The sequence below is a fragment of the Trichoderma camerunense genome (genome assembly GCF_050948025.1).
Source record: "Trichoderma camerunense strain CBS 138272 chromosome Unknown V8C40scaffold_16, whole genome shotgun sequence".
NCBI classification, from domain to species: Eukaryota; Fungi; Ascomycota; class Sordariomycetes; order Hypocreales; family Hypocreaceae; genus Trichoderma; species Trichoderma camerunense.
In genome coordinates, this window is record NW_028145354.1 from 464974 (window position 1) to 485704 (window position 20731).

Here is a 20731-nt window from a genome sequence, read left to right on the forward strand (position 1 = left end):
CCACATAGCTCATGGGCTGCTTGCCACTACACGCGCCTATATCTTCAGGATATCTGATATGAGAATCCCATCAAGTTCTTACACGTAGAGGTTTTTTTACCTTTCTTTTTTATTTCTTTTTCTTTGATCTCTCTCTTGTAGAGCTTGGGGCTTATACCACGAGCTCGCTCTTATGATCGGAGCATTTAGCTTGCAGGCTAGGGCTAGGCGTTGTCAAATATTAGCGGTCCGCTAGATCGATTATGGAGAGTGCTTTCTCGGAGAAGGTGAGTCTAGAACACTACATGATTCGAAAGTCAGCTCAATCTTAGAAAACAAGATTGAGTGAACCACCGAATATATGCCTAGGTAGGTACGTTCTTCATACATCCATATAGGCAATTGGCATAGTAAATTTTTGAAATCGCCATTAGCAATAGCTTCATATGCGAACGAAGTTGAAGCTATTGGGTAGCGCTAGAGGAGGATGAAAGTGACCAGTATCGTACTTTATCGAATGTGAGTCTACAGGTTTTAATATTTTTTTTCGAGCAATCCCATCACTATAAGACTGGATTAGAAATTGAGTTAGGCAGCAAATATCGTTCATTTTCGAAAAAAGTCTCACTGACATCAATTATCAGCAGTCCAAATCCACCAAAGGCAAGAGGGTGGAAACGACTTTCGAGGAAGGTAATCGAGACAGTCTGAAATATCCAGATGGCTATTTGGCTACTCAATGATGAGATCTTGAGTCTCGTATATAGAAATCGAATCTTCGATGCTCGGCGATATGATCAAGAAGTATCCTCCGGTATGAGCAGCATGAGGAGGTAATGACTCTGGGATTTCGAAGCCGACAGTGATGCCACAAAAAAGGATACAAGACCAGATTATGGATGAGACTTCCACAAAAAAGAAGATGTCTTCGGCTCTCACATTCAACACGTCTTGGAATAGACGTCTAGGCGTACGTGGCATGATGCTGCATGTGAGAGGCTTGTTGTGGGGTACAGCCCTCTTCATCTACCGTCAATGACACGAAGAGAATATTGCCTAAAATTCTCAAATGTCGGTTCAAGGGCATTACCAAAACAGGTTAACCATTACGCTTCGTGCCGAATCATCCCCAATGCCGTGGGCGAGACTGCCAGCAGCGGCCTAATGCCGGCTCATTCGAATCCAAGTAAGCTATCGGGTGGTCGCGACTGACCTTTGCAGATCTAACGTGTGTCCGGCTGAGTAGGTGTAGATTAGCCTGCCAATAATGAATATTTATGGCAAATGTAATACTCTAGAAGTCAAGAGTCCAATCGGGATATATGGCTACCATGAAATGTGATTTAGCCTAATTCTACACGTGGGAGTATGAGGATGAATGTCTGGGGGAACGGAATACAACAGTAACTAGAACAAATTGGGGCCATCGTATGGAGTAAGGTGATGATGAATATGAAATGTTGGATAATTTGAACAACGTCAGTAAATAATGCCTATATAGAGCCCTGTTGAGATGCTCGATGCTATATAATCTCCTATCTGCCCCCCAACGTCATTCATCCTTCAAATAATGAGCATCCTTCACCATAAGCTCCCAGGTTCAACATCTCTGTTATAAAGACAAACATGCCTTCCGTTAAGAGCGCCCTTGCCTTTTTGCTAGGCCAAGCTCTTCTTACTACTGCTAGCCCAGTAGAGGGTGAGGTTGTTCAGAAACGACAATGCCCGGGAATCCATGTCTTCGGTGCCCGTGAGACCACAGTAGGCCCAGGATATGGCTCCTCCGCTACTGTTGTGAACTTGGTCATCGCCGCCCATCCGGGAACTACATCTGAGGCAATTGTCTATCCAGCTTGCGGTGGTCAGGCCTCTTGTGGCGGCATTCAGTATAATGCCTCTGTTGTGGCCGGTATCAACGCCGTAGCCACGGCAGTGAACAACTTCCACAACTCCTGCCCAGACACTCAGCTGGTGTTGGTCGGATACTCACAGGTTTGTCTCTCTTCTCTCGCTCTATCTCTTTTTTTACATTAAACTAGATGCTGATGAGTTATATGAAAGGGCGGCCAAATTTTTGATGATGCGCTTTGTGGAGGAGGTGACACCGGCGAAGGATATCCTAACACCGCTGTTCCGATATCTGCAGGAGCAGTCGCTGCTATTAAGGCCGCCATCTTTATGGGAGATCCTCGAAATATTCACGGACTGTCATACAATGTCGGAACCTGCACTGCTCAGGGTGTAAGTATTCGCTGTGTTACGAAATTAGTCATCCTCTACAGAGTATTGTTTTCTAATGTTCTATTTTTCACCAGTTTGACCCCCGCCCAGCTGGCTTCGTTTGCCCCAGCGCCTCTAAGATCCAGTCATACTGCGATGCCCCAGACCCATACTGCTGCAACGGAAACGACGCAAACACTCACCAAGGTTACGGTCAGGAGTACGGCCAGCAAGCTCTCGCTTTTATCAACAGCAAGCTCTCCTCAGGTGGTTCTACTCCCCCTCCGTCCTCAACAGCAGGCACCTCTTCCACTAAAACCGGCAGCTCTCCTGGCCCAACCCAGACTCAATACGGACAGTGTGGCGGTATCGGCTGGACTGGTCCCACACAATGTGCTACTGGCTTTACCTGTAAAGTCTTGAACTCGTACTACTCACAGTGCTTGTAAAGATTGTGAGAACGGTTTGTTGTGGAAGGTTTAGAGGAATCATATCTTGAGCTATGCTTAGGAGCAGCTACATAGTGCCTACTCCTGCTGCTGATAATATACACTCATTCATCGCATTGAGAATTTACCCTAAACTGCAAAAGTCCTTGAACGCCGACCATACCAGTGTCAGGCCGGCGAGAGGAAGATTAGCTGTTTGAAGTGGTCACGGCGAACACCGGTCGTTGTATGTCTTCTCTTATATTGACATCTTGCTGCTATCAATCGAAATATATATTCACTTGCAATTCGCATACAACTCAAAGCGTCCCATAGAGCTTAGATGCATATAATAAGCATTTTCTCAGCAATATCATCCGCAGAGTTTTACCAATACTCTTCCTAGAAGTAGTACAGTATTACAACATATCCTGTCTCAAATCATCCCTTAACTTGATAACTTGAATAGGATGGTGCGTATGATAACGGTGTCCTGCCGATAATGTCTTTTATGTGAATATTTGCACCACTCTCAAGTAATAGCTTAATCATCCAATCTCCGAAAAAACTTGAGGCTGCATGTGATAATGGCGTCCTTCCGTCGCTATCTTTTGCGTCAATTTCCGCACCTTTAGAAATTAATAGGCTGGCTAAAGGTTCAACGCCATACGCAGCTGCATGTGACAACGGCGTCCTTCCATTGTTATCTTTTGCGTCAATTTCCGCACCTTTAGATATCAATAGGCTGGCTAAAACTTCAGCACGATGCTGAGCTGCATATGACAATGGCGTCCTTCCATTGTTGTCTTTTGCGTCAATTTCTGCACCTTTAGAAATTAATAGGCTTGCTAAACGTTCAACACGATGCTCAACTGCATATGACAATGGCGTCCTTCCATTGTTGTCTTTTGTATTAATTTCTGCACCTTTAGAAATTAATAGATTGGCCAAAGCTTCGATACGATGCTTAGTCGCATATGACAATGGTGTCATTCCGTCGTTGTCTTTTGTGTTGATTTCTGCACCTTTAGAAATTAATAGGAGGGCTGAAACTTCAACACGAAGCTCAGCCGCATATAATAAAGGCGTCCTTCCGTAGATGTCTTGAGAATTAATATCGGCGCCATACTTGAGCAACAATTTAATGGTATTTTCGTTGGCATCTTGTGTAGCAATGGATAACGGCGTGCGACCAAGTTCATCTCTCTCGTTAATATACGCCCCGCCGTCAAGTAATACTTCTATCATGGAACAATTACCAAGCTTCGTTGCAATACAGAGAAGAGGTGCGGCTTCTCTACCAAGAGCATTAACGTTTTCGCCTCTTTTTATCAATAGTTCAGCAACAGACTCATGATTGCTTATTACAGCATCAGTAAGAAGTCCATCAGCTTTTACGCCTTTGCTGAGAATGAATTTCAGCATAGGCGTGTTGCCCGTTTTAACAATACCGGGGACATAAGATTGGAGCTTTCCTCTATCTGGGTCCGTATGAAAGGTATCGAGTTCCATGTATAAGGCGGCGGACAAGAACTCCTCTTTCTTGATAAGATAGTCGAGACTGGGTCTTGATGAGAAGTTGAAGCTGCGGCCAAAGCTATTCCGCTTAATTCCATTGTGGTAATAGTCGTCGATGATATCCCCAAGTTCAGGCTCAATCTCCACGTAGGCATTCAGGAACCCTTTAACAGATTCCTTACTATCAGTAGCCAGCGCTGCAAATACTGGAACACCGTAGCGTTCGTTTTCCACCCTGAGAAAAGATCTTATGTTTGGGTAGCGCCGTATTAAATGAGACATATTGTTTTCGGCCAGAATATATGCAATGCTCGCATCCGCCGTGTGCCGCCGTATGTCATATTTCTCAAAGAAGTTGTCAAGTTTAATCCAATTGCGAAGTTCAAATGCCTGAAGAAAATCAGCTTGGTTAATACCACTTGCCTCCGCCTCGTTCGCATGGTATAGAACACCTTTCATGGCGTATTCTAAGAATGGATATGATGAGTTCACCAATTCGCGATGTTCTTTGGCCTTTTTAAAATTCCCTCTCTCAAAGGAATCTATTCTTTTGAAGAACACATGCTTCCTGTTGTCAATGTATTTCTGACAACATTGTTTTAATCGTTCGTGACTCTCTCCACAAATATTGGTGTCGAATTCAGGCCAAATATCTCTTAATCCATTTTCTTTCAGGAGATAGTCTTTAACGGACTCGTGAATAAACTGAACAGTTCGCTTGTCGGATTTAGTAACTTCAGCGAGCCCTTTAGATGAGTTTAATATGAATCTTTCAATACCAGAGATGGTAATTTCGGGTTTCCATTCGTATTGAATGTCGGATAGAATGGCAAAGTACAGTTGTTCTGGCTGCAAAGGGTGTCTTGCGAAAAGTATCCACTGAATACATAGGACCAATTCATTGACGCCTTCGTCATCGCGTGTTAACATGTCGCGGAATAGTTCATGAAGATCTCTTGGGATCTCCTGTAATCTTTTCCGTAAAACATGCATGTGACCTTTATCGCTTGCCTTGTTTAAGATCCTAACAACCAAAACAACCCACATAAAGACTCCTGAGGCTTTTTCTCGAAGTTCCGCACGAATTTGGTCTGCAAGATCACTGTTCCCGATCTTCAGTTCGCTATTGATGTAGCTAATAATATCCTGATCGTGCCCTTCTTGGCCTTCAAGGGTCAGATGCAATCCCTTCGCAATCGAGATATGAGGGTAATGGCGGCTTGAAAAGCAAACACGAAAACTTCCAGCTGTAGCGGATTCACCTATGCGTTGAAAGAATGTCATCATGTTCCGAATCTGGTCTTCATCGCATTCGTCTAAAGCGTCGATGAAACACACCACACGCCATTTTTCAAGGTTCTGAACAGCTTGATCCAGCATGTTCGTCAAAATTTCTGTGGTCCAGATGTATTCCTCTCCAGGTCGTACTGCCATTCTAGGTACTTCCAGTGTGTGTTGAAGTGCTGGTATCTTTTCGAGGAGCTGTAATAAAATTGATCGATACATTCCAATAGTAGATTTCTCTAAGCCTTCCCCTCGCGCATTAAAGAAAAAGTAAATGACGGTTTTGTCTCTCATTGACCTTTTAGCGCTATTGAGAGCAAACTTCATTAGTGTCGATTTTCCAGCTCCAGGTTTGCCTCTGATCCATAGAAATCCATGATGGTCTTCTATCTTGGCTGGGTCTAACCAATCAATATATTCGGGCTTTTGCAAAAGCCATCCACATGTCTTGGCATGGGCGTTCTTAATAGTCATTTGACGGGCCTCAATTTGATCAAACCGTAAGGAATCTAGCAGTGCATTTATTTGCTTGACAGTGATTGTATATGGCATTTCCTCTTGTAGGTGAAGTTGATTTGAGGATGAGTTGTTCGTGTTTTGTGGAACGGCAGATTCTAATGGAGGGAGTCGGTTGATAAGGTCTTTTGCATATGCAGCGGCCGCCATTGCGGCATAACCCTGCCAAACCTTATTCCTATGTGAGTCTGAATAGTCACATATACCCCGAATAACCAAGCATGGAAAGTTGTTCATAAGACCGCCCGCCTCCATGTCAAAGCACAGTATATCATATTCCGAAGACATCTTATCTCGAATTATGGCGTTCTTCATTAACTGATTTGCAGAAGCAATCACTCCGTAGTGAATAACCAGGCTGCCGCTCTCTTGAGTCCTTGTCGGTCGCACTTTTAATGAGTCATCGCCACAAGATTCCGCACAATCAGAATCACCATTTGAGGGATGAATATGTGTGCTATAGTAGAGCCTGTCACTGCTCTCATGAGGCCGGCTGTATTTCCCTAGCAGCCTTGGATTTTTTTTAAGAATGATATCGATGGTCTTTTCAAGTTGATGGCCTTCGCATTCGTATTGTGCCATCAAACCACTCATGGCGGTTCTGAGGATCATAGGCGGCTGGTCCAGGAATCGCGTTGGCTGAAAGGGTTGACCTTGAATCGTTCTTCCATAATCGTATTGAAAAACACCACTCGTACCATTACGCGGAGCGCTGACCACAATGTCGCCTAAGCGGATGTCATTTCTTTCGCTAGGTGCCCCGCCTCCGATGCCAGCCATCAGACGAATCCTGATGTTGGGGAAATTATGCGACATGTCTGCTGCAACAGTCGCTGCCGATGCTGTTCCATATTCTCCATAAGGTAAGGTAGCAATGACAACGTTGTGCTTTCCGATGCGACCAAGCGTATAATCGCTTTGGTTGGCCTGAGATACTTTTTCTGGTCCTGCGTGCTTTTCATCAAGAATGGCTTGTGCAGCCACGTACTCAGTGATCACAGCACAGATCCATCCAACGGTATATTCGGCGTTCTTTTTCTGCTGACGACAGTTTCCTCGCAAATCCTGGTCGCTCACAGGTGTCTTCAGCCTTTTTTCCCTGCCGATTGAGGCGTCTTGGTGATAGTTAATGCTAAGAACTCGCTTCATCTTTCGTCGATTATCTTGTGCTAGCAATTTTGTCTCGCACAAGTGTTTCGTTGACTACATGTAGACTCTTCAAACGTAGGTATGTTATGAGTATTGAGAGATCATTGCAGAGGCGAATAGCCTTACTAAGCTGGCTTCAACAATTAGGCATCAAGCAAAAATAAAGCGATTTGAGATGCCGTAGCAGAATCCAGCCTTGTGGCTTATATTTTCAGGATTTCGTGTCCGATACAGATCGCACCATCACATGACCAATGACCAATGATACGATGGGAGTATTGGCGGGGAAGCCAGTTATCATCAAACTACCTAGGCAGCTGTGAAGTGTGAAGGTCTGATTGAGGCGACGATAGTAAAAGAATATGTACATTTTTGTACATCATACCGTGCTAAGAATCAAATTTTATGTTACCCATCCTAAAGGTGGCAGCAAACCTCTACAATCACGTTAGACGGGATTTTGCATCTGATTTAAAAACGAAATGCCCAGTTGAAACAAGTATTAGAAAAAGGAAGACGAGGAGCGGATAAATGTCGAGCAGGCCCAGAACGCCCCGGACTAGTATGAGCGCTAAAAGTTCAATACCGAATCTATACATGTAACTGGCCGTTGAACGTTCTATCGATTTACTAATTGTAGCTAGTCTGAAAAGCCATCCATAGAATTAGAAACATATTTCATGGCCCATCAATCATTTATTTAAATTAAAGAAATATATTGTGTAATCAGCATCCAATAAATATTACCAATGATCTACCTGGTCGCAATTCGAAAAGATAGCATGAGCATAGGTGACTGCGTACCTAGCCAGTACCTCAAATTGGATCTTAAGGACACCGGTGTAATCAATCGGCAAAGATGCGGAGTGATACACGGAAACGAAATCTTTACATGCTTCATGGAGGAGCCGCAATAGTTAATGAGGCTATCTGTTGCTATATGTTGATTCCTTGCACTATCGTTTTTTTTTTTCCGACACTCGAACATGTGATTGTCAGGTATATGAAAGCAGCCGTAGACATCCCAGCGATTTTAAAGAAGTTTGACTATTTGGGTTACCGGATCACTATCTTTCACCATCTTACCTATCAACGAGCTAGACGGCTAACCTCTAAATTCTCGTCAATTTTAGAGCAGCTTCTCCTCGGCTGTTGTGAACTAGGGGGAAAAAGCTTGATCTTCGTAGGGTAAGGGTAGCGGACAAAAAAATAACGATTGGTATATCTGCGACTTATGTATTCCCCTTCTAAAAAGGGCTCTCCATCGAATGATTCCCGATCCAGATGCAAAGTAGCTTTTCGGAGGTTTTCATGAGCAGGGCTCGCTATCCTTTTTCTCATTCATCTGATATGTGATAACGCAGTGATATAATTTCAGTTTTGCACGGTCAGTGCAATTGCACTCAGTCTTACCCGACTTGCTGCCCAATTGGCAAGGGTATCTGTCGCATATCCCAATCCTTTCCGACCCAGGGCACCTGTAGCCGATCAAATGGATCAACGTTGCCCTCTCCATTCAATACCTTGAGGGCTGATGTAATTCGACAGAATCTTTATGCAGTCCTCTCTCATAAGCTCTTTGTAATTTTTTTTTTAAAATCTGATCTAATTTAACGTGTTTCCTTAGCTGATAAAGGCCTTCTATTATCAGTCTTCTTTCTGCTTTATACTCGTCGGCATTTCTTTGCCGTCCATTCTAGAACAGCTTGGTTAATGGTTGCAATAAGCATGAAGGGTGGAGCTAATGGGTACCTTAATAGTACTGCCTAACTTAGCTGGATAATAGTCTCTGTTAAACAGGGGTCATATTGCTTCGAATGCCGCTTGATCCGTACACAACAACCAATCATCAAAGAATCAAGGGTAAAAATCCGATAGTGCCTCTGAAACAGGGTTATCAAGTAGTAAGATTTATTTACGGAATGATAACGGAACATTTTTTTCGAGAAGTTTCTTTTATTCTTACACCAATAGCAAAAGAAGGTATTAATCAATTTCCTAATAGGGAAAGCAATCCTATAGAACAATTGTCTCCTTTACGTCACTGGCCTATATGAAGAAGTGGAAGATTTGTCATAACAATAGGAATATAGGCCCAGAACCTTAAGTTTTACAACGCCGAAGTACTTCATCCCACCTATTTACCGATAGGCTACTGCAATTGGGGTGGGCTGATATTTTGCCGATATTTTGTTTATTCTCTTGATCTGGTGATTTGTATGGAATCAAGAGATGCTTCATCCTCTTAATCTGATGATGTGTATGGAACCAAGAGATATTTCTTTTCCATGAAGTGGACCAATCACCCATTAGTAAGAACATGGTACGAACACAGGTTAATGTGGTTGATGGACTACAAGTGAACTCAAAAATCAATATAAAGTCACATTGCGAGGCATCATAGAAAAAGTAATCTGAAGAGGAGCATCAGCACTTACAAAACTGTAAACTGACTCTTAGTACTCTGAGTAAATGGTATACTACCGATATTCGAATATATACCGTTGCACATAATGGGCTTCGTTTCCAAAGTAGTGCCACTTGTAGTGGCAGTGCTACTTGCACCACGCACCGCTACATCTACGCCTACAGCCGAGCCTGCAACTTCACTCATCAATGACACTCTAGCAGTGAACACTACTGCCATTGGGCTTAACGCAACGGCGTTCGCCAATCTCCTAAATATTACGACGTTGTACAACATTACGACTCCGGAAGATGCATTTGCGCAATACCCCGAAGGAGCTTCTCTGTTTGATGCACTGGCTGCTTTTGAAAAAGAGACAAATCTCGTAGGCAGTGCAACATCAGAGCATGTTTCGGCGTATTATGTGCATAAAGCCGCCATGGCTGGCATCGAATGCCATAACGAAACATACCAAATGTTGAGTCATGGACGCTTCCTTAAGGCCAATTACACGCAGGCTTTGCAGTATGGCCACGTTTATGGAAATATCACTGCAAAGAGTGGCTCTTGTGTAACTCAAGGCATGCGAAGATTAAATAGCAGTAACCAAAAGCGTTTTTTTGGTGGTCTTTTTGCCAATGCAGCTCTTTGGTTTTCGGGAATCTCATTCGCTGGCCAACTCTTCAATGCGGGATGCCAAATCACCAATCAGTTTAACCAACACGCTATTGGACGGCCTGTGTGCATTGGAGCCAGCATCTTAACAGCAATGGGCGGTGGTGCGAATCTTTGGCAAACTTGGAACACTCCCCAAACGGCTGTTACGCAAACACCTTCGTTTAATGACTATGGAGTATGGCAAACAGGCAGTGGATATCAAGTAGAGTTACAGGGACTTTCTGATCGCAGTACATCTGATTTTGACTGGGAGTCAGAAATGCCGGGTATGCTCCATGGCTATGAGAACAGGAATTTGACATGGGCGGAATTTTACGGAGCTAACATCACCCACCCGGGCTCCTACTATTACGATGGGTCGCGTGGTGGCATAGCCATGCCGATACAATTTTTCCATCAACCGCACCCAACAAACGCTAGTCGTATGACGACTCATGTTGGAGTCGATCTCACTGGAAAGTCTATCCGCAAGCGGGAGATGATGTTAAGAAAGCGTCAGAATCCTAACGACCAAAACACTTGGTGCAATGGAGGACCATCGGTTGCAACATTTGGACCTCCAGAAAACGATGTACCTGCTTGGGAGGTGGGGTACTGCGATGAAGATGACAACTCAGGAGAGTCAGCAGATGGTGGCGCCGGATCATTATACTACGGCTTTGACTCATACGCACCGAACGAGAATTCAGCCTTGGGATGGGACATGGGTCTTGATGATTCGGGAGACCAACAAGGGTTTCAGACAGCATATGACGCAGTCTATGAGCAAGTTTCTGGGGATCAGATTTGGGAATCGTGTGTCTGTATGCAGGAAAATGGACAGTGGACTAACACCGGATCCCTTCAGTACTCTTGGGATGATACCTATAATGGGTATTCGGAGTGCTGGAATGCTAATTGTGATGGTGGAGGAGATTAAAGCAGATGTATAGGTTGACAATTGTTGGTCTGGCTGCCAATGTTGCGGCTTGCCTCTTATGGTCGCAAAGATGAGCGAGATGATCCATGATAGATCAACTGGATATATAAGTTCACTTCTTCCGCTCATTTAGATAGCTGGAATAGCCAGCTGTTAATCACAGGCTCATGATTGGACTGCATTTCTAACTCTTACTTTCTGTCAACGCTAATATTGTTTACGTTGTGTGACGGTGGATCTCGATGCTGAGGCTGGTTACCTGATTCATAGCTTGCGAAGTCCTGACTAGCAGTTCACCGTCCTACAAGCCAGTACTCAAATCTATTGTTCCGCCAGTAGGAGATAAAATTGCAATGAACTCCCTTTTCTCATCGTATCTTTTTCACATGATGAAGTATAGTCTGTATTGGCACTTCTTTAATGTGTTAAATACTCAGTATTCGAGACTGGCGTCCAGAACTCCGGTGACTATTAACTGCATTGGGAAAGTATACCCAAATGATGTCTTCACCATTAACGGTAGAATCTTCAACAATTACCAACAATATGTCTTAATTTGAAACAATGTATAATGTATAATTGCCACTACTATGCCCGCTTTATCATGGCGTTTGAATACATGGTAGGTATGATTAGCAATGAAGTCTTTGATTGGTCTTTGACATCTCTGTAGGCTAAACCAGGATACTACGTATGCTGGATGTTGGCTTGTCACTCTCTCACCACAGCTGTTGGGCTATTTATTACCAGTTCAACTATATAATGTCTCGATATTAATCACCATCGGCGCAATCACACTCAGTTATTTCTGATCCTGGAGATCCCCCTATTCGCAAATGACTCCTCCGTGTTTTGCCCACAAACTCTTTGAGCACACCACCATGTCCTGGAAAACATTCCCAGGCACCACTCTTGGATTTTCTAATTTCATATGCCGCTAGGTGTTGAATAAACGCATTGGTTGGAATAATGAAATCCTCGGCCCCGATGAGCATGACGTGAGTTGAGTCAGCAATTGATAGATTCCAGTGACATGCTTCCCCATAGCCATTGACAACTAAGGTCTCATTGTCTCGGCTGTTTTGAATCTCAAAGATTTCCGTACACACCAGATCGCCATTGTCCGCAGAAGCAGCTGCAGGAATTAGAATCTTGATACTGAATGTCTTCATATATGTCTGAGTCAAGATATACTTTTCAACAGGAACGGGCTGCTTTTCGAGTGTGAATATTGGGATTTGCTGAACGTCAAAGGTCGGGATGGTAGGAAACAGCCTCTGTCGAAGTTCACGGGGCGCGCCGTGTTCCATAATATCCAGCCATGACGGGAATGACGTTGATGTCTTCCTCACAACCTCAGCAATGAGATCTTCTCTAGTGCGGTTGTAATCGACCTCGATTTCAACGCCCAGCAAATGCATCATGCTATACACTGTATCCTGGGGGTACTTCGACTTTCGCAACCACAAACTCCGCCAAACACCAACTTGCCTCATGGCGGGCGTTGTGGCTAATAAAAGAGCTGCGAAAGCCCAAACAACTGCGCCATCGCCGAGACATTTCAACACCCACGTCCCTTTGCGGACAACCTCGCCTGTATTCTTGTTGATGACTTCGATATGTATTGTACCCTCAAGATGATTCAGGATACCCCGTATATCTGCCAATGCAAGGCTATCCTCAATGTAGGTAAAATCCCGGTAGCCTCCCCAGGCAGATCTTTCCGTAAAAAGATATTCATCAATCTTTCGTTGGAGTAACCACACGTAATCCATGCCCAGCACATATGTGTTTGGACACAGAGCTGCCTCCTGAACTGTCCATGCTCGAGTAGCCCATTCAGTCTCAATTTCGAAATCTTGAGCTGCAGAAACGCCACCAGGCATGACTATGACTGCCGTCGCATTCTTGTATATGTTGCCCATGTTCGGAATTTGGAGTTTCTTGTCGTCTAGAGAGTTTTGGTGAACACAGATGAAATCAAGCCAGAGTAATTCACATCCCAAATGTCGAGCTGCAAGCGCTGCTTGGCGTAGACCATGCCAACTGATGGTAGATGGTGAACCCTCGCCCATGTCAATGTGTAGAGGCCGATTCGCAATCGCGCTAAGTCTCATGACCTCTAGAGAAGAGTTCCAAGTGTGTGATATGGCGACATATTTGGGAATTTGACCGTCGACGTCATTCCAGTCCAAGTCTCGATACTCCAAAAGAGAGAATTCGGCATTGGTAAGCGCTAAAAGGCCGCTCACAGTAATGAATCTTGAAGCGCCATCCACATGGGTTGATTGGTAGCTCCAAGTTGTTTGGTCTGACTCGTAGAATGTTTTAATTGGTATGCCCGTCATGTTTCAAAAAGATTTAGGCTCCTCGAGAAGACTGGATCGCTAGTTTTAGACTGATGGAAGGAAAGAATGGCAACTTAAATGAAAGATGATGAATAGCCCTAGTATTGGGTACCAATGTTGGGCACCAAGTCCTTCAGGTGTTTTAGATGAGGTTTCTCACTGCATATATTTACGAAACTAAGCATTTGCACCCACTCGAATAGCGTGGTGTGTCTTTACTTTATTATTGGGATTATCAAGATCTCATATTTCTTGATAGTGGTCAGTGCCGTCTGTCGATGAGCGACCAATATGTCGACCTTGCGGCTGTTGTTATATACTATATCTATGCGGTAGCTTAGTACCTGTAATATCAAATCTCGGTGATTAGATGACGTTGCCACGAGTCTGTTTAACATCACGAAGCTTAATATCTCGCCACATCCAAGTACAACCCCAGCCAACCACTATGAAGCATACGCTAGTGATGAGCATGAGACGTTGCGACTCTCCATATGCAAGAGAGATCCCATGTCGGATCTCTGTGCCTTCGGGGTATCCAAGCTGGGTATAGATGCTGCTGAAGATTGCGTCGACCGGAGCATCGGCTGGAAGATTCTTGATCAGGTTCTTCTTGAACGTGCCCGTCCAAATGGCAGCAGCAATGGTTGACCCAATGGCGCTGCCAATACTGGAGAACAGGTCGAGAATAGCCATGATAACAGCGACATGTTGGTGGTCTGAAGGAGCCATCATGGCCATTTCTCCAGCAACGACCATGGGGCCACCAGCGAAGGCAACGAAGATCTGTGTCATGATGACATAGCCAATGCTCTGGTCAGGCTGTCGGAATTTGATCATGAGACCGACTCCAAGGAGCATGAGAGGAAGGGCATACAAAGTCGCAGACCACTTGAACCTGCCAGACAAGCGGATGAAGTAAGCAAGGAGGAGAGCCGCGAAACAAGAGCCGACACGGTAAATGTTGCCAATGTAAGTGGCTTTGGTAATACCAGTATTCCAGACAACCAGCAGCATGGAGCTGAAATAGCTGCCCCAGATGGCCGAATTAGCAAACACAAAAAGGAACATGAGCCCAGCGAAGAATACTGTCCGGTCCATGAGAAGGTTCACCGGCACAAATTTGACAGGAGCCAGGTACGCCTCGTAGAAGACAAAAGCGATGATGAGAAGACCGCCAACGATGATGAAAGCAATGATGATTGGTGCTCGCCACTGCTCAGCCTGGTATGAGTAGATCGAAAAGGAAAGCAGAAATAAGGCCATTCCAGTAGCAAGAATGAGGATACCGATGAGATCAACATCAATGCAGTATTTCTTTATCGAAGCAAGAGTAAGTCTGCCAGATTTCGACTCCAGCAGCCCTTGCTTACGAGCCTTGACGTGGTTCCAGATGAAGAGGAATCCAAGGGGCCCGACGACTACTGGGGTCACAATGGCCCATATTCCAAAGCCCCATCGCCAGCCAATGCCAGCGATGACGCTATCCGAGATTGGTCCACCAGCGAAAGTTGTTGCGATATAAGGAGACGTTGCAAAGGCAAGCATCAGGGGTCGGTTAAGGAGGGAGGTTGTGTCGGCAATGAAGATGGTGATACAGTAGCTGACGCCCTGGGCTCTAAAAGATGCGAACATGGTTAGTCAAGTATGAAAAGCGAAGGGATAGTCATAGGACTTACCCAATGGATGAAAAGACTTGAGCCGCAGCATAAGTCTTCACGTTGTTACAACCAGCCATCATGATAAATCCAACAACCCAAATGAACAGAGTGAGAAGCAAGCCCTGAGGTCTACCCCAAGTATCGAGGATCTTGGCCAGGGGAAGCTTCGTCAATCCACCGAATAAGCTAGCCATGATACCGGTAGCCGCAGTCAAGGAGTGTTGCTGGAAAGAACTGGTGACGAAGGGGTTGAGAGCACCGGTGACGACCTCTTCAATCGATGTAATAAAGTAAATAAGCCAGATACTGTTGCAATGATGTCAACGTTAGCAAGCTGTGATGTTCCCATCATGTGAAATCATCATCGTACATCACATAGGCAGCAACCATGTGCCACTTGGTCCATACTTTGGCCGCAGCCTCGATCTTTTGAACACCCCCTTGCGCATCTTTCTCCAAGTCATCGTTGAAATCGGAGTTTTCCACGGGATTGTTCTGTCCACTGCCCTTTTCATCGGCAATCTCTGGAGGAATAGTGGTTACGTCCCCCTCAGGGGTAGTCTTGGAGAACAAGCCCATTATGAGGGATATGTCCCGCTCAGGATATTTGAATGGCAAAGAAAAGCCAGAGCTGAGAAAAAGCAAGTGGCTAAGCTAGACACTTTTCGGGCGAGAGCTCGGCTTTTGCAGCCTTTTATATCTATACAACCCAGCTATCCCATGTGACAGCTGGTCTTGGCAGTACCAACAACTACATGACTCAGACTAAAACCAAGAGAAATCGGGTCCGCGGGAACGTTGGCATAACGCGATCGAATCCAACAGGGTCACATCGCAAGAAAACATTCGAAAATCCCTCTCGGAGAGCGATCGGTGTGCGAAGAAAACAGCGATTAAACTCTCTCAAAAAGACGGGAGCAAGCAAGGGTACATGTAGGCATGGCAAGGATTAAAAGTGCGGCCCCCCCTCTTTTCGCAATCCTCGGCATGCAGGTTCGGGGATGGCATCCAATGATTTGATCTTATCTGATGATCTGATAAAAAATTTTATCTGATCATCTCCACCGGCTTCACACCATTACAACCACTTACAGCAAAGCCGCCGAGATTCAGCTCTCGTATAGCGCCAAATAGTTGTTAGCTTGGGAGCCGGTGCTGGCACGGCACGGCTTGGCGAGGAAGCTGCCAAACTGCATGTGAAACTAGAGCAGGATGTTAGAGCGATTTCGGCTTGGAAATCCTTGCACTAGAAGCACGAGACTTGCGGCTTGTTGGCACTTTTATTGAATAAGGTTAATCAGGAAAGGTCCAAGCCGAAGGTCCAGAAAAGCTCGGATATGGATAGCAAAGGTTCCGTCTATTTGGGCTGAGCTTCTGCACGCGGGATTTAGACAGTTCTCGATTTAGACAGCTCTCCGAGTTGCATATATGTAGTCGGTCCTCGGTGTGTCGAAGTATTCATTTTTTTTTCTATCCTTTGCTTCTTCTTCTTTTTACCAGCTCAAGTCATAATTTCGAGCCCTTAATTCCTAATTACAAGGCTATTCTTTTCGAGTTATCAATCAATCGTTATCATGAAGACTGCCTCATTCCTCCTTGCCGCCTCAATGGCTGGCGCTGTGGTTGCGCAGAAACTGTCGGATTACTTTCCGGAATGCTCCCTGAACTGTCTTGAACAGGGAACCACTTCTGCTACTGACTGCACTCTGGGTGATGCAGTCTGCTTCTGCGTGCAGAGCAACTATGAGGCCATCTACAACGCAGAACTTTCCTGCGTCCTCAAGGACTGCGGTGCCTCTGTCTCCGTTGGTAAGTCTGACATTGTGATTGGTGAAGGTGAACAGCATTTGACAAGGACAAACTAACACACATGATACAGACAAGGTTCTCCCTGCTGCAATTCAGTTTTGCTCTGCCGCCACTGCTTCTGCTTCGGCCACTGCCGCCGCACCGGCTGAGTCTACATCTGCCACCTCCGCCGCCACGACTGAGACGACATCACAAGCGGCTTCTTCTTCCTCTTCCTCTTCTTCTTCTTCTTCTTCTTCTTCCGAAGCATCTGAGACTTCCGCTCCGCAAACGACATCTTCTGCTGCTCGCTCAACTTCGGCTCCTCAAACCACTGCTACAAGGTCGACTCCAGTCGCATCTGGCCGCCCTGTAACGACTGCCACCACGGCTTCGTTTAGCACTGCTGCTGCTGCAGCTGCTGGACCCATGGTGACTGCCGCCATGCTCATTGCCGGCGCCGTTGCCATGTTGTAATGGCATTACAAATATGAATCAGATTCCATACTGTTGTTTCTGGCATGACAATATGGGTTCGAATGGATGGGGATGTTAATATCGATGCTCACAATGTGGATAGAGAAGAGACTTTACATAAGCCTACATGTACTTGATGACACAAAATAGAGATGGACGGAGATAATGCTTGCAAGAGGTAGAAATAGTAATATGTAGATATAAGATACAAGATTAGGTGCACCCATGTCCACGTTATGACGTGTAGCTGCAAGCACGGCAGTACATAAGCAACGACTGCGTCTCGTCTTGATCGATCCAGGCCTGATGTCCCGTCATCAACAAATTAACAAATCGAAAACATCAATGTCAGTCAAAAGGCAGATCATCGGCGCGGCCAGTGATTTGATTGATTGGTACCCGGTACCTGCGGCCAGTGGCAGCCCGGCAGACTGGCGGTGTCCGCGGCGGCAAATCACGCCGTCGCGGGCCATGATGTCAGCGTATCAGCGCCTGCCAGAGCCCGCAACAGCGCACATGCAGGCGGCGCAGGCCCTTATAGGTGCCAGGTACTGGGTACATGTATATGCACGGGAGCAGCCAGCCAGCGCCCCCCAAGCCCAAGGGCTCAAGGGTCCATCCAGTCCAGTCCAGTCCAAGTCCAGTCCAATCCTGTCCAGCGCAGCGCATCACACGATGACGGGCATCCGTCAATCTGCGGTTTCAGAGCCTCCATCTCCTGTGCAACTTTCTGTGCCCAGTCCAGTGTTTACGTGGCGCGCGATGGAGACTGAGGGAGAACCGGGCGAAAAAGGGACCTCCACGTGACCCTTTTTTTCGCATGTCCCGTTTTCCCATTTCCAGCCCACGACGTGCCGCCCACGCCAAGGGACCCGACCCGACTCCCCCCACCGACCCGTATGCGGCAGGTCACGATTCTCGCCTGGCGCTGACCCAGACTCTCTCGCTGCTTCGAGGGCAGAAAAAAAAAAAGGATCCTGAGAAGCTCCCCAAAGGCTGCCTGAGAGTCGCTGCTGCTGCCGTTGCCGCCGCTGCTGCTTTCACGGGCTGCCGCTGGGGGTCGTGTCCAGCCTGACTGGGCACCTGAATCCGATTCCGAGCCTCGGGAGTCTCAGCCTCATCCGCTCCCGCCATGTCTGAAGACGACATCGACCTCGCCGGCCACGACGGACAAGGGCCCGGCCGAGTCGACCGCGACCGCCGGGCGCCCAGGTTCAGCTGGACGCCCGCCTACGAGGCCACCTTCTTCCGCAGCCTGTGCGAGAGCGTCCAGCTGGGCATGCGAGAAAACAGCAGCTTCAAGGCCGAGGCCTGGGAGCGCGCCGCCCAGGCCCTGCAGGAACACCACGGCGCTTACCCGGCTAAAAGCCATCTGATCAACAAGAGCGACAATGCTCGGAAACGCTTTCGACTGTGGCGAGGCCTTCGAGAGGACCCGGACTTTATTTACAACCCCGTGTCGAGGACGGTGACGGCGACCGAGGAGGCATGGAGAGCGCATATCGAGGTGAGTTGGGGGCTGCGGCTCGCCCACACACGCCGAAAACTCGGGTTACTGATAGGGACGTAGCGAGAGCCTTTGTCGCGAGCCCTCAGGGGGAGGCCCTTTGACCACGAGGAATACATGGAGGTGCTGTATCCGGACGTGGTTGGGTCGGGGGGAGCTCCCAAGAGAATCATGAAGCCTCGACGAAAGACTGACGGCCAGCCTTGCGACGACTCGGAGATGCCAGGGACTGGCGTGTTGAATCTGCAAACCGACCCGACACCGCTCATAGCAGAACCCACCGATGTGCCGAACCAACAGCCGCCGCCGCACAAGAGTCCGCAGAATCAAGCGTCGGCAGCTTCTTCATCCGCTTCTGGAACTCAGCAACGACCGACTACAGCACCTTCGATACCACGCAATCTCACTGCCGCACAAGGCGCAGCCCTGACGCCCCCTGAAGAGTCGGTTCCCCAGAGTCGGAAGCGTCCTTCACCTATGGGTCCCCTACAGTCTGCCGGCGACCTTGCTCAGTCAACCTCTGGGGCGGCCATCCCACCATCAGTACTGCCAACCTCGCCAGAAAAACGCCGCCGGCTATCGTCTCGAGACGAAGTTACTTCCAATACAAGCGCAGCTACCCCTTTGCTTGGATCATCTGCTCTCCCGGTCCCGGGCACCAGATCCACAGTCGAGCCTCGATCGCGTCCAGAAACTCAAGCTGCCGGACTTCAGTCCATCTTGGAGGAGCTTGTCTCTCTGTCAAAAGCAAGCAGGGCACGTATGTGGAGGGAGGAAGCTGTTGACCTACTATTCAAGGAATTCGCGACCGAGGACGCAGACGTGCAGATAAAGATTTCTGAGAAAGTTTTAAACGACGAGCACAAGGCCATGGTGTTTTGCAAGATGCCGTTGCATCTGAGGCAGCACTGGGTCAAACGACTTCGTGGCCTCGGATAATGAAAGAGCGACTTGAAAGATACCCCATTTGGCCCTGGCATACATAATACCAGGACCATGAAACTGATTTTTTCTTTTTGTACGAAAGACCAGAGACGGAGCAGTTTTGATGTTGGAATTTTTAAACTTTTTAGCGGCGTGATGGTGTCGAGGACTCATGTGGAAGAGGCGTGTTGAGAGATACCATGATACCCAGATTCGCGGCGTTGGAATCACTTTTGCATTTCAGCGAAGATTGTTGTTGTCGTTATACATAATACGGACGGCCGAATGGCGTTGTGTGTTATTGCATTCATGTTGACTCGCTGTCATGAAACCACTTCTTGTTTGTACCATTTTTTCTTCATCTTCATCTTCATCTTCATCATCTTCTTTTTTGTTCTTCACCATATACCTTTCGGGCTCACAAGCCAATTTTTTTGTCACGACGATGAGTTGAGGGAAGTTTATCGGTCATTTGAGATGAATAGCTCTTTTGTATTAAGCCAATCAAATTTTAAACCTGCGAAACTAGGTAGCAAATTGCCTCTTTTGATCTGGGACTTAATTATGTTTGGACAGGGGAGCATTGAACACAGTGCGGTGACTTGCGCCACATGATGCGATCCTCTGTCTTCTTGACCATTCATCTAGTCAGAAGGCTCTCTATCGATTGGCCCCGCGAAGCATGAATTGTGAAAAATTAGCTCACAATGCTGTGTATGGAGAGGCGGAGCTGGCGAGTAATGCGCCAGCAGAGATGCAAGAAACAAAGTGGGCTGCCAGGAGAGCAGAATCTTGGCCTGAACCAGTGGTGTGTCTCGCAATTCGAAAACACTCAGGTTTCCCTCCAATGGGTCTTTTTATTTTCGCTAAAACGACAAACACGGTGTTTGCAGCCGTTTTTATTTCTAAAACATGCATAAAACCCCTG

The 20731-nt window shown here is 46.6% G+C and overlaps 8 protein-coding genes across 8 annotated transcripts; 5 read left to right on the plus strand and 3 right to left on the minus strand.

Annotated features, from left to right (window-relative positions):
* Positions 1-1605: 1605 nt before the first annotated feature.
* Positions 1606-2648, plus strand: V8C40DRAFT_268698 (carbohydrate esterase family 5 protein; the record flags this gene model as incomplete). The annotated part of the gene is made up of 3 exons (XM_083219981.1): positions 1606-1971; positions 2041-2220; positions 2295-2648. The coding sequence occupies 3 exons, from the start codon at positions 1606-1608 to the stop codon at positions 2646-2648; spliced, it is 900 nt and encodes a 299-aa protein (XP_083070158.1).
* A 224-nt stretch (positions 2649-2872) lies between these two features.
* V8C40DRAFT_252529 (uncharacterized protein) lies at positions 2873-7282 on the minus strand. The gene has a single exon (XM_083217414.1). The coding sequence runs from the start codon at positions 7092-7094 to the stop codon at positions 3069-3071; it is 4026 nt and encodes a 1341-aa protein (XP_083070159.1). The 5' UTR covers positions 7095-7282; the 3' UTR covers positions 2873-3068.
* A 2240-nt stretch (positions 7283-9522) lies between these two features.
* On the plus strand, positions 9523-11432 carry V8C40DRAFT_69668 (uncharacterized protein). Its single transcript, XM_083223319.1, has one exon. It carries the CDS (start codon positions 9608-9610, stop codon positions 11096-11098), a length of 1491 nt encoding a protein of 496 aa, XP_083070160.1. The 5' UTR covers positions 9523-9607; the 3' UTR covers positions 11099-11432.
* A 439-nt stretch (positions 11433-11871) lies between these two features.
* V8C40DRAFT_276660 (uncharacterized protein) lies at positions 11872-13446 on the minus strand (the record flags this gene model as incomplete). Its single annotated transcript, XM_083220872.1, has 2 exons — positions 11872-12692; positions 12729-13446. 2 exons carry the CDS (start codon positions 13444-13446, stop codon positions 11872-11874), a joined length of 1539 nt encoding a protein of 512 aa, XP_083070161.1.
* Positions 13447-13648: 202 nt separating this feature from the next.
* V8C40DRAFT_252535 (MFS general substrate transporter) lies at positions 13649-15795 on the minus strand. Its single transcript, XM_083217415.1, has 3 exons — positions 15478-15795; positions 15126-15413; positions 13649-15064 (listed from the first exon to the last, which is right to left on the minus strand). Exons 1-3 carry the CDS (start codon positions 15684-15686, stop codon positions 13813-13815), a joined length of 1749 nt encoding a protein of 582 aa, XP_083070162.1. The 5' UTR covers positions 15687-15795; the 3' UTR covers positions 13649-13812.
* A 731-nt stretch (positions 15796-16526) lies between these two features.
* On the plus strand, positions 16527-17591 carry V8C40DRAFT_252536 (CFEM domain-containing protein). Its single transcript, XM_083217416.1, has 2 exons — positions 16527-16916; positions 16987-17591. Exons 1-2 carry the CDS (start codon positions 16682-16684, stop codon positions 17370-17372), a joined length of 621 nt encoding a protein of 206 aa, XP_083070163.1. The 5' UTR covers positions 16527-16681; the 3' UTR covers positions 17373-17591.
* On the plus strand, positions 17476-18342 carry V8C40DRAFT_69762 (uncharacterized protein). The gene has a single exon (XM_083223320.1). It carries the CDS (start codon positions 17679-17681, stop codon positions 18177-18179), a length of 501 nt encoding a protein of 166 aa, XP_083070164.1. The 5' UTR covers positions 17476-17678; the 3' UTR covers positions 18180-18342.
* A 524-nt stretch (positions 18343-18866) lies between these two features.
* V8C40DRAFT_252541 (Myb/SANT-like DNA-binding domain-containing protein) lies at positions 18867-20326 on the plus strand. Its single transcript, XM_083217417.1, has one exon. It carries the CDS (start codon positions 18997-18999, stop codon positions 19816-19818), a length of 822 nt encoding a protein of 273 aa, XP_083070165.1. The 5' UTR covers positions 18867-18996; the 3' UTR covers positions 19819-20326.
* The last annotated feature ends 405 nt before the right edge of the window (positions 20327-20731 follow it).

Excerpts from the sequence above, each read along its gene's own strand:
- V8C40DRAFT_252529 (XM_083217414.1), bottom strand. The coding sequence starts at position 7,094 with ATGAAGCGAGTTCTTAGCATTAACTATCACCAAGACGCCTCAATCGGC.
- V8C40DRAFT_69668 (XM_083223319.1), top strand. The coding sequence starts at position 9,608 with ATGGGCTTCGTTTCCAAAGTAGTGCCACTTGTAGTGGCAGTGCTACTT.
- V8C40DRAFT_252535 (XM_083217415.1), bottom strand. The coding sequence starts at position 15,686 with ATGGGCTTGTTCTCCAAGACTACCCCTGAGGGGGACGTAACCACTATT. Across the intron at positions 15,414-15,477 it reads ATGGTTGCTGCCTATGTGAT|TATCTGGCTTATTTACTTTA; the intron begins GTACGATGATGA and ends TCATTGCAACAG. Across the intron at positions 15,065-15,125 it reads CAAGTCTTTTCATCCATTGG|AGCCCAGGGCGTCAGCTACT; the intron begins GTAAGTCCTATG and ends CGCATCTTTTAG.
- V8C40DRAFT_252536 (XM_083217416.1), top strand. The coding sequence starts at position 16,682 with ATGAAGACTGCCTCATTCCTCCTTGCCGCCTCAATGGCTGGCGCTGTG. Across the intron at positions 16,917-16,986 it reads CGGTGCCTCTGTCTCCGTTG|ACAAGGTTCTCCCTGCTGCA; the intron begins GTAAGTCTGACA and ends CACATGATACAG.
- V8C40DRAFT_69762 (XM_083223320.1), top strand. The coding sequence starts at position 17,679 with ATGTCCCGTCATCAACAAATTAACAAATCGAAAACATCAATGTCAGTC.
- V8C40DRAFT_252541 (XM_083217417.1), top strand. The coding sequence starts at position 18,997 with ATGGAGGTGCTGTATCCGGACGTGGTTGGGTCGGGGGGAGCTCCCAAG.